General features: G+C 53.9%; 4 protein-coding genes across 4 annotated transcripts; 3 read left to right on the top strand and 1 right to left on the bottom strand.

Annotated features, from left to right (window-relative positions):
- Window positions 1-3,610: 3,610 nt before the first annotated feature.
- On the top strand, window positions 3,611-5,102 carry CCOS01_11964 (uncharacterized protein; the record flags this gene model as incomplete). Its single annotated transcript, XM_060460115.1, has 2 exons — window positions 3,611-4,156; window positions 4,212-5,102. 2 exons carry the CDS (start codon window positions 3,611-3,613, stop codon window positions 5,100-5,102), a joined length of 1,437 nt encoding a protein of 478 aa, XP_060309058.1.
- Window positions 5,103-5,778: 676 nt separating this feature from the next.
- Window positions 5,779-7,055, top strand: CCOS01_11963 (tetratricopeptide; the record flags this gene model as incomplete). The annotated part of the gene is made up of 3 exons (XM_060460114.1): window positions 5,779-5,781; window positions 5,872-6,905; window positions 6,959-7,055. The coding sequence occupies 3 exons, from the start codon at window positions 5,779-5,781 to the stop codon at window positions 7,053-7,055; spliced, it is 1,134 nt and encodes a 377-aa protein (XP_060309057.1).
- A 584-nt stretch (window positions 7,056-7,639) lies between these two features.
- CCOS01_11962 (ABC transporter) lies at window positions 7,640-11,514 on the bottom strand (the record flags this gene model as incomplete). Its single annotated transcript, XM_060460113.1, has 6 exons — window positions 7,640-8,274; window positions 8,341-8,596; window positions 8,650-8,968; window positions 9,058-9,228; window positions 9,278-10,689; window positions 10,759-11,514. The coding sequence occupies 6 exons, from the start codon at window positions 11,512-11,514 to the stop codon at window positions 7,640-7,642; spliced, it is 3,549 nt and encodes a 1,182-aa protein (XP_060309056.1).
- Window positions 11,515-14,521: 3,007 nt separating this feature from the next.
- Window positions 14,522-14,797, top strand: CCOS01_11961 (uncharacterized protein; the record flags this gene model as incomplete). The annotated part of the gene is made up of 1 exon (XM_060460112.1): window positions 14,522-14,797. The coding sequence occupies one exon, from the start codon at window positions 14,522-14,524 to the stop codon at window positions 14,795-14,797; it is 276 nt and encodes a 91-aa protein (XP_060309055.1).
- Between the last annotated feature and the right edge of the window lie 367 nt (window positions 14,798-15,164).

Raw genomic sequence — 15,164 nt, 5'->3', positions numbered from 1 at the left:
TTGTCAAGTTGGGCTGAAGCACCAATGGGACGTCCCGGCCAGGGTTTCTCTTCTCTGTTCGATGTGGGCTAAAATGGTGAGACGGGATGACCAACGGTAGAGTCTCAAACCTAAGTGGCTCGTGTCGAAACTTTCCCACACAGTATCTTTCCCATCTGTGCGTTTTAAGGGGGCTGAGACTGGAGAGGAGGGTGTTTTGCTGAATAACCCATACACTTTGGCACTTTTCCCGATCATCTTGTTGGCGACAACACCACGGGAGGCCCCTCGATCCAAACAGAATCCTTGATGTCCCGCGGAGAATAACAGCCACGGTGGCAACCCGTGCCAACCTAAACATTCAAACCCAGAACTGTGATTGCTGCGGCCTTCTCAGGCTGTGCTCTTCAGACGAAACATGCTTTAAGCTCACTGGATCCCATTTACATCGCAGTCACAGGCCAGAGACCAAGTCTTTGCGTACCTGCATCCGGATCTGCGCGCCAGTAGTGCAACCAAGTCCGCCGTCGCCTGCGAAGTCGCGTTGCCGCGTTCCCTCGAGGCAGGGCTGCGGACGGACAGGGGAGTATGCGGCCCTTGGCACTATCGCGGCGCTAAGTCGGCCAAGCAAATGACATCTGCAGGGTCATTTCGGAGCCCGATCGCCCACAGTCCGTGAACGGTGAGCGTCGTATCCCGCCGGGAAGCCGCCGGGGATTTTGTGAGCTCGGCAGATCTACGTTCGGGGGAGGCAGAAGCACTGCCCTGGATGACGTTGAAAATCAAGGGGTTGGCGCAGCATATATCATGATCGCATTCGGTGCGCGCGGATGGCTTTTTGATATTCTCCTGCCTTCGCCGAAGGCACGGCGAACCTGCGGTGGCCGACGGGATGGCCATCTGAACAACATCGGGCCTTCAAACGCTGCTGCGAGATACTGCCACTGATGCAGTCACTGTTTTGGCACTGCGAGCTGGATCTCCGGGGATTACGCCATGCAGATCTGAACAGGTCTTGGATTCGTCATCATCGACATAACCCGCATCCACAGGCAAACTACATGTAAGAGTGAGCGTGTGTGCGATGCTCGAGGCACCAGAGCAAATACGACATATCAGCCGTGCGGTCGCGACCGTCCAATTCTCCTGCGACAATCAGGGCCGCGCAAGGACGATTAAATGAGTTGATAACATTGATAAGATTGTGATAGAATCTATCGCCAATTAGAAGCGATACAACTCGCAAGGAAGGGCAAAACTAAGGTATGCGACACAGCTTACTCGAGGCCAGGGAAATCTTCGCACAGGATCCCAAAGCATTCGGCGAGCTTCTGGTCACGAAGTGGTTTCCCAACCCTGATCCTTCCTCAGGTATGGTTTTCCAAGGCCAATTCAAGCTCACAAGATTTGTTCCCTTTCACCCGCCGCGCATGCAGACTTCTGGAGTTGATACAGCCTTACTGCAGGCTCGGCAAGGCGAGCGATGGATTTGAACAGCCTATTGGCGTCGATGATGTCAAGCACACCCTGTCTGAAAGATTTAGTCTGGCGTGGGAACATGATCTCGGTAGGAACTCGTCGATAAATCGGAAGTCACCATGTATGACTGTTAACCCATCTTTTACTTCGGAGACTTCGTCAATGCTCTTTCTCTTTCCAAGAGTGGAGCTCGACGCCGCCATTCTCCTCAAAGCATCTGGAATCAGGGTTACCGTACAATGCCTGTACCAGTTCCTGTTCGACCTCGAGTTTGGGGATCTGCTTGAATACCCGTGCCAGTTCGATGATGTCGAGTCTGGACTAGTTGATGCAAGAGCGCAATTAGTCTCTATATTTTGCATTGTTCCTGTACGCCTCGACCATCAATTGAGCCTGATCAAGCCCAAGTAAGGCGTGAATTGGGCAGCCGCTGCTTGATCTCGTACAAGGCCTGGGACAAGAAAGGGAGGAAGGGGGGGGGGGGGCAGGCAATTGGCAGTATATAATACTGCTATCTAAAACACTCCTGATGATATGCCCGTCGCCGAAGAAAGGAGGTAAGGAGACCGATTGCGTTCGAATACTATGTGGGATGAAGAAACCAGAGCAAGGAGTGTGGAGAGATGAGAGGAAGAGGGAAGCCACGAAATATACCAAATATTAAACATATGCCTGAATTTTGGGATCGAGTCAATGGCATGGGCTGATGAGATCTACACAATGATCATCGGAGTTGAAGGGGGACAGCCCCTCCATGTTGGTCTTTCTTATACGACACAAAGATCTTCGACTCTAAGTGAACACGGACAAATAGGAGCAATTTATAACCGAGCACAGATGGGAACAGCTCTGAGTTTCGTGGACGTTTCTTTGACCATAGGCTCACTATACACTGATAACATCCGCCTATTGACTGAGATATACGGAACGTTACAGGCAAATGTACTAGATGAAACCAAGGCTGGACTAGGTATGGATTTCATATTCCAACTGACCTTATGGCAGTTACTCAAGAACGCCTCAGGGAATTATGGGAAGACAATACCGATACTCGAGTCCGAAGATCATGATCGAATACGGAAAGCGCCATTCGGCAAGCCTCTCTTCCCTTACCGATAGCCATGAAAAGCCCAATGATCTAGTGGTTTCCGCGTGTCCAGGAGCAGTCAACAGGAGCTTTATACGGTACTCTGCGTAAATCCCCTGGGTCTTATGGCTTAGATGGTCAACACGACCGTTGTACGCACCATTGAACCGGATGCGAACATTCGCTTGACAAGTCTGAGCTTGGGTAAGAGGCGCGGGGGAAGACGTAGACCGATGACTATGTATTTCAGGATCATAAGAGCACGTGGATGAGGAAAAGTTTGATGAAATTGTCTGGAAGGAAACGTAGGAGTTGGTATTGCGCGTCAATGATCACGGTTTTGTGCTGTTGGCCGAATTTTGAATGAGTCCGTATGAGGAGAAAATGTTATTTCCCCAAGTATTAGTCACGGCGATACACCTACCCAAGCAACTACAGAATCTCTTAGACGCTCGATTTTGTTAGCATGAATCCGAAACAATGACGGCCTGCTTGTGACTCCCTATAAAAGAGATTCATGGTGGGAAGGTTTGGTTTCGCCTTCAACGAGTTGTAGATCGCATAACTGATACCTTCCGTCCAGTTGTGCCGTCACGGAGATGCTGACTCAGCTGCACAGCCACAGAACCGACACAGAAGCTAGAGGGACATAGCTTGTCAAGCCACATGACCTCGAGCACCTTAACTCCCGAGGGCTCCACCCTGCGCCTCGGCTCACCATGGATTTCCACTGGCGGTTGATCGGACGTTTGGGGCGGTTGATGTCACACCCGTTTAAGCTTGACCAGTTACTGACGGACAATCAGGCTGTTCACAACCACCTCACGATAGTTCACATTTCAGCATCGCTTCCCTACACCTTCGCGATACCAAACCATAGATTTTCATTGCAATCCTTACCATGCGATAGAAGCACACACCTTCCCACTTCTGCGAACCTTGTTGCGCCGTGGGCTCAAGAGCTCCCGCACACGATATACCCTCACTCTCCTCCGCACCTCCCACCCCCGAACCTCAACAAACCGACCACCTCTACCTTGAGCACCTTCGCGCCAGTTACCCAGCATGACCGACACGATACCTTCGCTTCAGACCGGGCTTCAAGATGGCGAGCGCCGCTGCTTCATCTGCCTCATGGACGAGAACGAGTCCGGCGCCTCCGAGTCCGCCTGGGTCGACCCGTGCCCCTGCACCCTCGAAGGCCACCAAGACTGCATGATCCAGTGGGTCACGGAGCTGGAGCGCGAGGGCAAGGAGATCCTCTGCCCGGTTTGCAAGGCCAAGATAAACATTGACGAGCCCTACGACCCGGCGCTCGCGCTCAGCAACCAGATCTACAAGTCCTTCAGCAGGGTGTCGCCGGGCCTGATCCTCGGCGGGATCGGCGCGGGCACATGGGTCAGCTTGGCCATGTACGGCAACATTGCGGTGCGGGTGTTTGCGGGCCCCGAGGCGACGTACCGCTTCTTCTTCAACGACAGGAACCCCAGAGGCGTGCCTATGGTCAACTGGATCCACGTCGCGATCCTGCCGACCATCGCGCCCGCCCTGGTTCTGGGCTCATCGGTCCCTATTCTGGGCAATGTCTTCTTCATGCCCGTCGCCGCGCTGGTAAGCATACCTTTCTTTATACTCATTCCTCGCGGGCCTGACTGACATGATCTAGTACGGCGTATTCCACATGGCCAAGGACGACCACTTCTTCTCCTGGCCCCCGTCCCCTCAACTCGCGGCAGCCTGCTTCCCGTACATTAGAGCTGTATACAATAACCTGTGGCACGAGTTCGTCTGCCCGTACGAGAAGAGGTGGGAGCGCATAATTGCCGGACTGCCCGAGCCCGCACCTCAGGCGAACAACATACAGAACGGCAACCGCCGCCGCCGCGGTAGGAACAACGAGGGCGGCAACGAAGCTGCTAGAAACGTCGGGTTGGTGGGAGGGTTGATCGATGCGGCTATCGATATGCTGGACATCCCCGACGTGGAGATGGAGGTTGAGCTGGAAGAAGTGGAGATGGGACAGGACCATGATATGGTCAACCTCGAGATTCTCGTCGAGGAGATCGAGGAGGCACATGCAGCGGAGCAAGATAATGACGCCGGGGATATTGCTGCCGCCCTCCCTGCCCAGTTGCCTCAGCCAGGTAACGAACCACAGCAAGCACCGATCGTGGCACCGCAACAACCAGCAGCCCAGCCGGCGCCAGCAGCTCCACGCCAGCGTGGCATTCAGGCCAGCCTCAAGGACGTCACAAACGCAATCGTGAGCACACTCCTGCTACCAGTCTTCTCCGCCGCTATGGGCGAGGTTATCCGTTTGGCGCTACCAAAGCACTGGACATCTCCTGCGGGTACCTTTGGTCGGTTCAAGATCCGAACAGGTCTTCTCCAGGAGCAATGGGGCCGGAACCTTGTCGGAGGCTGCATGTACGTGGTAATCCGCGACGTGTTTCGGCTCTACACCAAGTACCGCCTCGCGAAGAACAAGCCCCTCCGCAAGATTCGCAACGTGGATAGGCGGAGGAACCAGACCTCTTCCATTTCTCCCGCCGCTTAGGGAATGTTGAGATGAGAAATCAAACATATTTAACAGCGACAGTACACACCTGCATATCAAACGGCGTTGGCGGATAGGATAGGATGATTGCATATCTCTTTTGCTTTAGTACTTTCCTGTATGATTAGATGTCGTTCAGCATGGCGAGACGTATCTCATCTCTACGGCCTCTGTTTGACAGTAATGAATCAGTCTGATTAAGGTATTGATCTGTTATCGTGCGGTCAATAGTGATGAACATAGATATTATGTGCATTTAACTGTATACCTGCATGATCGCATGAAATTGAAGCCAAGAGGAAATGCGTCTGTCCCATTCAGCGGGGTAACCGGTACGTTCCTCCAGGCTCTTCCCCTCCAAGGCTCCAACGCCGCCGCCGCTTGACGCCCACCCGCCCAGTCCCCCCCACCTTCACCGCGGCTGCGCTGGAACCTTCCAGCCAAACAGCTGTACCGACCGGGCGAAAAGAGAACGTGGGGAGTGACGCGGGCAAGCCAAGCAGCCGCAAAGCCCAACCCGCCAGCCATCGTAACAAAGGAGGACGATCCCCCAAAAAACCAACAACACAACATCCAAGCTCCCCACCATCTTACAACACCTCTTGATACCCCCATCCTCGTGTCGGCCTCCCTCTATTCGATTATATACACATCCACAAGTTCATACATCGTCAAAATGGTTAGCAACCCGTCCCGATCCCCCTTGCCCAGGGACAGACAGCCAAGAGAAGAAATACGATCATGAGCTAACATTTTACCCCTCCTCCAGGCGACAGTAACCTCCAAACAGCGCCTCGCCGTCGCAATCTGCGAATTCCTATCCACCTCGGTCAATGACGGCACCCTCCCCGCCGACGACAAGGATTCCATCGACGTCGCAATCCAGTGCATCGCAGACTCCTTCAAGGTCGACCCCACCGACAAGAAAATCCTCGCAGAGGCCGTCGGCGCCCAGAACCTCTACCAAGTCTACTCCGTCTACGAGAAGCTCAAGAACGCCTCCACCCCCGCCGCGGCAGCGGGCGCCTCCGCCGGCGCAGCAGCAGCAGGCGCGGCCGACGCCGCCGCCTCGGCCTCCAAGACGGTGACCGAAGAAGATAAGAAGGAGGCCGACGCCCTCAAGTCAAAGGGCAACGCCGCAATGGCCTCAAAGGACTACCCCTCCGCCATCGCCCTCTACACCCAGGCCCTGGCCCTGAACCCCGGCAACGCCGTCTTCCTCTCTAACCGCGCGGCCGCCCACTCCGCCGCAAAGGACCACGAATCCGCCAAGGCAGACGCCGAGGCCGCCGTCGCCGTCGACCCGGCCTACACGAAAGCCTGGTCCCGCCTCGGTCTCGCCCGCTTCGCCCTCGGCGACGCAAAGGGCGCAATGGAAGCCTACGGAAAGGGCATCGAGTTCGAGGGTTCCGGCGGCAGCGAGGCCATGAAGAAGGGCTTCGAGACGGCCAAGCGACGTGTCGAGGAGATGTCGGTCGAGGAGCGCGACCTGCCCCGCCAGTCACCCGGTGTCGGTGGCGGCATGGGCGGTGGCGCGGGCGGTATGCCCGACCTGAGCAGTCTGGCGAGCATGCTCGGCGGAGGCGGAGGAGCTGGCGGTGGTGCCGGAGGCATGCCCGATTTCAGCCAGATCATGAACAACCCCATGTTCGCGAGCATGGCCCAGAACCTGATGAGCAACCCCGACATGATGAACAACCTCATGAGCAACCCTCGCCTGCGCGAGATGGCCGACCGCTTCGGTGGCGGTGGCGGTATGCCTGACCTGAACTCTCTCATGTCCGATCCCAACATTGCCGACATGTAAGTGGTCTACCTGTGACAATAGCATAGAAGTCAGTCCTAACTCTTTTTAGGGCACGCAACATGATGGGTGGTGGAGGTGCACCGGGCGGTGCTCCCGGAGGAGGCGCTGGTGCTGGTGCTGGTGCTGGCCGTGGAGGCTCGGCCTAAAGCGTCGTTTCAAGAACTCATACTTGAAAGAACGTTGCCGTTGGAGAAACCAGGAAACACAGTCGATAACTACTCCGACTTACTACTAGAATTACCCTCACAATAACGTGCACAAAACTCCTGTGCATGAATAGAACACCATTTAACGGACCCATGAGACGAGTCTCCTTGACCAAGGTTGAAGGACGTTTTTGACCATCGGCGGCAAAGTATTGTTTAGGTAACTGAGCATGTTGGCCAAGCTATCGACCCTTCTTATCCATACATCCAGTCTAATCTAAGCTTAAGTATCCCCCAGTCTGTTCTAAAGCTTTTGCCCACCAATTCTAATGAAGCTTGTCCTTCGCCAATTTTGGGTCCCTTTTGATGCGTAACACAATACTCTCATGATATGAAATGTAGCCCCCTCTGTGTCTTTTTAGACAAGCCAGCTTGCGCTGACGCCATTCTCTAAACAATACCGTAGAAAGCGGCACCCAACAAGCTGTTTGTTGGGCCAAGAATAGTACATTGGACCAGTGCCAACTCGAACAAAAGAAAACTGATAATGTGCGGCGCATCACTCATTGAGAAGCTGTTGAAAGCTAATGATGAGCGCCCTGATCGGGGGGTTTCCCATGGCCATGGCGACCACGCCCACGGCCTCCGCCTCGGTTGTATCGCTTTCTCTGACCACGATTGTTGTTGGGCTGCTGAGAATCTCGAGCGAGCGAGGATGCAGCTGAGTTAGACTGCGTGACCTCCTTGAGAGGAGATGATGACGTCGTTGATTTGGTTGTAACCGGACCGTGAGATCCCTCAGGCACATTCTCCTTGTGGCGACAGACAGGAGTGCTAGTCAAGCCGGGTGTCGGCAGCTTGTCGTTGATCAAGTCTTTGGATACGATGATGGTCATTGGGGAAGCACGAGTCTCCTGGCCCGGTGTGACGGTCTTCAACTTCAAGACCGGTGCAGATACATGGCGTACCTCCTGCAGCCGATTAGTTTCTCGCTCGGCTATGGATTGCTGTGAGGATCTTACAGCAATGACTCCATCAGCATCATCGCCACTTTGGTCCATCGCATCAGTATCGCCACAAGCTTGTCCATTGGAATCGCTCATGGCGTTGTAGCGACGGGCAGTAGGGTGAGGGGTTCTGAATAGGGGAGGCTCAAGCTTGATGACAGTGTCCACCGAGTCGTTGTCAGAGTCTTGTACTCTACTGTCGTGTCGAGCACCTAACGCCATATCGCGGTCAGAAACTTTTTTCTCGGAGCTATCATACACTATGAAGGGAAGCTTACCAGAAAGAAAGCTTACTTGAGCGCGGCTGCCGGCAGAAATGGTCGTGGTGTCAACGGTGGATCGTGGGGAGGAATCGTCATCCGAAGAAGTCGCGCTCGCCCAATTCAAAACCCGCTTGGGAGTCTGTCGAATGGGCGAGACATGTGGCTTCGCGGAATTTGTGATGGGCTGGCGAGTGGGGGATGGAAAAGAAATTTTGGTGATGGGGGTCGACTTGGGCGTGAATTCGGGTGCAACGGGGTTCAATCGAGATCCCTACACAATTAGTGGTTAGAATCTGCCAAAGACGAATCTTCAGCTGACTCTACCTCTTTCTTGTGATTACCGGGAGTCTGAACAGCCTCGTTTCCCTTGCTCGCCTGAGTCGGTGTCGTGTGGGTGTCCTCAGACGCAGAAGCATCTATCTCCGATGTGCCATCGAGCGTGGACTCGTCGGTGTCACTTGCAGACGACTTCTTGTTGATGGCGGAATCGTCATCCTTGGGCTTCAGGAAGGTTTGCTTAGACCATAGGTCTGCGTACCTTCCCTGAGCGGTAACGAGGTCGGCATGATTGCCCTGCTCGACAACCTCACCATCCTCGATGACAACAATGCGATCGGCGTTCATAATGGTTGAAAGTCGATGACTGTGTCTGGTTAGCACATGGACCCGGTAGCTCAGTGGCACTGTGGCAAGGATGTGAACAATAGAGGCATAAGAAAACGGAATACATACGCGACAATGAATGTGGTTCGTCCCTTGCAGAGCTGCATGAATGACTGCTGGATCTTCTGCTCTGTGTCGGTGTCCACTGAACTTGTCGCTTCGTCCAGAAGCACAATCTCGGGCTGCTTGAGGATTGCCCGGGCAATAGCAACACGCTGCAGCTCGCCGCCGGAAAGTTTGCTGGTTTTGGTCAGCTACTAGTCTGTTCGCAGACACTGGGATTACTCACATTCCCCTCTCCCCAACTCGCGTGTTGTATGCATCGGTGAAAGTCATGATCTTATCATGAATGCAAGCAGCCTTGCAAGCTTCAAAGACCTCATCGTCAGAAGCGGTGATTCTCGCATACCGAATGTTGCTAATGATCGTGTCGTCGAAGAGCACAGGATTCTGGGGCACCAAGCCAATGCGGTCACGGAGGCTGTGCAAGTCAACGTCACGCACATCCTGCCCATCAATCAAGATGGATCCCTCGCTGGCGTCGTAGAAACGGTTGAGTAGCTTCAACATGGTGGACTTGCCGGCACCAGTAGCACCAACAAAGGCCACCGTCTGGCCTCCGGGAACAGAAAGAGAGATGCGGTTGATGATCTTCTTCTTGGAATCATAGGTGAAGCTCACATCGTTGAAATCGACGTTGCCACCAATAAGCTTCAAGGGACGGGCCCCCTTCTTGTTCACGATTGTTGGCTCCTTCTTCATGATGTCCAACAGTCGCTCGGCATCAATCAAATCGCTTCCAATCTTCTTCCCGAGGCTGGCCATGAACCGCAGTGGAGACGTGAGTTGAGCCCAGTACATCAGGAGCATTGTCAAGTCACCAGGGGTGGCCTTGCTATTTTTGATCCTGTACACAGCCAGAATCGCGCCGGCCAACAGACCACAGAGAAGAACCAAAGACTGGAATGCTTGCGCAGTAAACCACCCGAGACGTACACGCTTAGTCCAGTTGATGCGGGTGTGAATTGCGTTAGAGTAGCGCACATCTTCATATGTCGTCTGATTGAAGGATGCGACCGTATGCCAACCCGTGATTCCAGTCTGGCGTACGTAGTGCTCGGCGTACTGGGCGTTCACGTGGGCCCGTCTGCGTTCCTTCATCACAGCAATCATCTTCGTAGCGATGAACAAGAAAAGTGTGCTGGTCGCCAGGGTGATGAGACCTTCATAAGGCCCCAAGATAACCGAGAGGTAAACAATGGCAACAACCAGGTCGATCAGCATGGGAAGAGCTTGAAAACAGATAGACTCCAGGAGATCGGAAACACTTGACCCGCCATACATGGCCAGGCTGATGTCAGATGTGCTCTTCGAATCGTGGAAGTCGGCTGAGAGGTTCAAAATGTGTCGGTAAGCTGCTGTGCTCAGAGCCCCATCGGCGTATACCTCAAGAGGCAGGTAGAGCCATTCTCGCAGAAACTCAATACCAGCGTCAGAAGCAGCGATTCTGAGCAGACCGTAGATCGCAACTCCGTACCAAGCGCTGCTGAAGTTCTTGTCCTTGAGCTCATCGACGATGATACCGAATTGACGCGGGATCAAGAGGTTGAGAGCGTTGCCGGCGAGCAGACAGAGTCCAACAAGGACAAGGCGTAACTGCAGGGATTTCTGTCCGACAGGCCAGATATAGGGGAACAAAATCTAGACTGGTGTCAGGCAAGTTCCGTATATCAGGGGTGGTTGAAGGGACGAGAAGAATCCAAAACTTACGCCGAAACCCTTAATGTACGTTAGCCAGTTACCCTCTTCCTGAAGGCGCTTCTCCATCTCCTCCTGTGCCTTTCGCTGGCGTTCTGCCCAGTACGACTCTGGTGGATCACTTGTCGTTCCGTACGTAGAAGTAGAGCTCTGGCTCCCGTTTCCTGAGCTGCTCAATCGCGACTTTGGGTCATCTTGGCCGAGAAGAGACTGCCGTTCTTCGTCTGTCGATTCTTCCTGGCTAGCTCGGATACGCTGAACAACGTAGATGGAGACAATGGTAAGAAGTAGATAGTAGCGAAGACCAGCAAAGACAAGGTGAGCGATGCGGCAGTGCTCGAAAGTGCTGGAGCGTCTGATAATGAGATCTGGCACTCCAATCATGGGCTCGAAAACCAAGGAAATGAGCCACGAGCCCCAGTACGGTGTCCACACAGGGTGTTCTGTGTCGGAAAGGAAGGCCAATTGAGTACCAAAGACAAGAATGCAGGACAGCAAGCCAATAACCTCATGCTCCTGACCAATCCATTCTTGAAGGATGATGGACTGAATGGCAATGACGGCAATCTGGGCGACGTAGGTAAGGACAAAGGCAACGATAAGGTTGAGGATCCATGACCGAGGGATGAACTCTTTGCCTGGGTTATTGGCTGCCCGCAAAGTCTGAAGAGTGCACACAGCAACAGCAGAAGCAATTGCAAAATAGGTGAAGGCCAATGCCGGATAGAGGTAGTGGAGGCTATCGAGAAGCTCTTCGAGGGACGCCATTGCGGCAGATGGTGTTGAGGACGTGTGGAGCAGCCGTAGATCCGCAGGACGACCGAATACCGACTAGAGAGAGCTTGAGGGGGTGGACGGATTAGGTAGTTGATGGATTCACCAAAAATCGAGAGGCGGCTAGCTGGTGTTCCCGACAAATGAAAGTTGAAGAGATTGCGAGATGCTGGGGGGAGAGACAAGTGACGGGTGTATGATGAGAGGGATACCAGGGGAGCTTTGGCCAGGGATGGATGGATGGAGGAGCTGTGGGTGATCTGATGTCCAGACCTCTGGGGAGCGTGCCTCAACAGGGATGGTGCAAGACGGGGAAGACGGCAAGGGCTGCCTGCCAGACGGAGTCCTGTTTCGTTTCCTTCCCAAAGTTTTAGTTTTCTATCCAGCGAAGAGCTTGCTGCTTGCAGGAGGAAGTGAGCTCAGGAAACAGGGGTGACGATGGAAGAGGAGTGCGTCGTCGTGCGTAGGGTGGACCCGTGCGGGCAGGAGTGCGTTTCGATGGTTGCTTCCAGGTGAAGTCTAAAGTTAAGTTGGCGATGGAGAGGTAGGATGGATGATGCAAGCCGGCAGGAGACCGAATGATGCAAGTCGAAGCAAGATCTAGATTGCCTTTTTTTCGTCTCTAGAAAGACAGTTCAAAAGGTAACGGTGGAAAGGAGAAAGCTTGAAGAAGTGAGGTAGGTGCCGAATGTCGATATTAAAGAGTCACCACCGCGTTCCGGGGACGTGTTTGCTGCAGGTGCTTGGGAAGGAGCAGGTACCCGATCCCAGCCAGGTTCGGTGGGAAAGGGGAAAGACCGTAGGACTATCCGTAAAGTACAGGACGGCAGGATAAAGAGAAAGGGGGTGGACCAAGGTAAGGTAAGGTCCCTTGCCTTATGGGAACCTAGGATCAAGAAAGTGCAAGTGCAATACCTATGATTGAGCCTTCTTCTTGTTCTTTGCAGTTCCAGGCGTGCAGGTGTGCCAGGTTCCTTCTGTTGGTGTGAGAGAATGTAGATGCGTGCCGGGTGCGTCGAGTTGATGCAAGGCAGCTGAGCACTGTCGTCTAAGCGGAGGGAACGTGAATCAACTGCTCCAGCTGGGGCGAGAACGTCTCAGAAAGAGGGAGGAACTGGCTGGCAACTGCAGGGTTCAGGTACCAGATCGTCTCTTTCCCTTTTTCGGTTCACCGTTTTGGTGAGGAAGGGCTCCGGGAAGTTTGAAGGTAAGAAGGCAAGGTAGGTACTTTCGCAGAAGAGGGAAACAGCCTTGGGCTCAGCAGTCTGGTGCACACCTTCCTCTACACCTTCGGTCTGTTGGTAAAAGGAAGGTAACGTGTAGTCGAGGTACCTTGCAGAAAGGGCAGGAACTGGGAAGCGTATCTGTGGAAACTTGAAGGGGCAGGCACAGAGTCGTTGTACGTCAGCCAGTCGGCTCCTTCCTCTCCCTGAAACCTGTACAGGCAAGGCAGGTAGGTACCTCGAAAATTCTCTCCCGAGATGTAATGGCCCAGCCAAGTCGCGCAGGCGTGGGGGGAATTGGCGGGGGAAATGGGCAAATGCGTGATGCAAATCTCCAAGCAACACACTCAGGTCTCTCCCGTAGTTTATTTGCTGCTCGCCGTGCGTTGGTGCTCAGTAAGCTAAGGTAACAGTCGGAGCTGGGTGCTGAGGTGCTGTTCCTGTTGCTGACACTGCCAGTGCCGCTGTTGCTTGCTGAGAGCTTGCAAGATGCTTGTGTGGCGGCCGGAGCCGAAAATCGAGCAGAGTCTTTCGTGTAACACCAAACTGGACACGACACTCCCAAACCCGGGATGACAGGGACAGGGACGACGCGTCTCCAATTCTGCAGGAACTTCTCCTTGAGTCTCGCTCCCTCGTCTCAATTCGCCTCTTTCTTGTCGTCTATTTTGCGTTGCCTCAAACTTAAGGCAATTTATGCTGGAACTCCGGACGGTCTTGTCCACAGGCTTCTCTGGTCGTCTCACTCTGTGCCGTTTGACAAGCCGCCCCCAAGAACAACGAAGAACGGTCTTGGGCAGCTATGCAATCGAGCTCGAGTACGCTGCGATATAGGATTGTGACCCTTCTGTATTCAGTCGAATGCCGAAGGTGGTAGAGCTTTCGCTGGCTGAAGACGAAGCACAGAAGTGACGGAAACAATAAGAGAACGAAGGTCTCGAGGGCAGAAGTTCGTGTTACCCAAGCGCGGTGCTACGCTTCTCAGACCCCGGTCACCGTGTGTCCGTGGCAGGCGAGATACCCGGCAATCAATTACACGCTGTCGATATCGCTGTAGCCTCCCGGTTGATGTTTGTTTCACTGGCTGATGATGGGTTTGTCGCTGATGTCGTTTGGCTTGATGCTGTCCAATGTCTAATGAATGAAAGAGAACAGGTAACGAATGAACACAGACGCTTTGCCTCGCGTGCGACCAGCTCGATAGTAGATATTTAGATCAACTGTTGAGGTTTCTGCCTTGACTCAGATGCCCATCAAGGTTCCAGATGTTGCAAACACCTGGAATGAGACGCAAGAAAGGGGTGGATACACCAAGCTCCAGATGCCTAGGCCAACGAACCGGCTGGTTTGCTTGTCCAACCTACGCACCCTGTCACGACCTGTCTGTCTGTTTCTCAACGCCGGCCAGGTGATGCCCCAAGCAACAATGAGACCGGTGTAGTGCGCTGGAAACGGCTTCACTCGTGCAAGCCAGCGTCGAATGATGGCGCGAGCGTATTCGCGGATCCGTGGGGATTTCGAAGGAAATGGGCCCCAACTCAGCATCATTTCTTGCGGACGGGAGTTGCGGATCTTTAAACCATGTCGACTGCTCCGCCTGCCTCGGCCCATGATGCCTGGAGAGGCTCCCACCAATATCATGCACATTTGTTGCACAAGCCGCATTCCTAATTCATCATCTTCACTCACCGGACGGGTTGCCTGGATTCATAAGCAAGAGGCGACGGCGAGCCCTGAAGGCTCCAGTCCTGACAAGAGCGCTTCGTATCTGACAGTCAATGGCGCTCGCCGAATCGCTGGCCATCGTATTCACAGCCATGGGGCGCAAGGAACTCCGGCAAAGTCGCCATCCAGTTATGTCTGCTTTTCCACCGGCTACGCAGCGGACTTCGCTCTGGCCGACGGCATTCCCAGTCAAACGGATGGATGTGGCATCCGTCACCATGCCCATTGGCTTTCACACGAGAGTCACGAGAATACAAGTTGCTTCTCCTTCCATGCAATGCGATATCTCATCTGACTCACAAGGCTACGGCTCGGCCGACGCTGCTTGAGTGAGTGTGGTTGTTCCGAACTTGGTGACGAGATGGATGCGTCGTTCTGCGTTCAGCAAACCGTAATAGAGACCTTGCATGTTCTTGTGCACCATCACACCGGAGGACCCCAAACGACGATTGGTGTGGGAATCCCGAATCCTGGATTACCAAGATCCCCAGGTTCTCCCAGACGTGCGTGCAGCCTGCATATGCAGCATGCACACGGCCAAGGTACTATGTACAGATAGTTAAGTCCCCGGCACAAAGCCTTGCTCTCGTGAGCATCTCCTGCTATTGGGAATCCTGTCTCGGTGACATGGCAGCACTCCCCAGGGGCACATTATCCAGATGCATCAGCAAATTTGGTCACGTCTCGCAGGTGCCT

Source organism: Colletotrichum costaricense, assembly GCF_030867565.1.
Source record: "Colletotrichum costaricense strain IMI 309622 chromosome Unknown Scaffold_14.1, whole genome shotgun sequence".
Taxonomy (NCBI): Eukaryota; Fungi; Ascomycota; class Sordariomycetes; order Glomerellales; family Glomerellaceae; genus Colletotrichum; species Colletotrichum costaricense.
The sequence above is the reverse complement of the archived record's forward strand: the minus strand, read 5'-3'. Positions and strand labels throughout refer to the sequence as shown.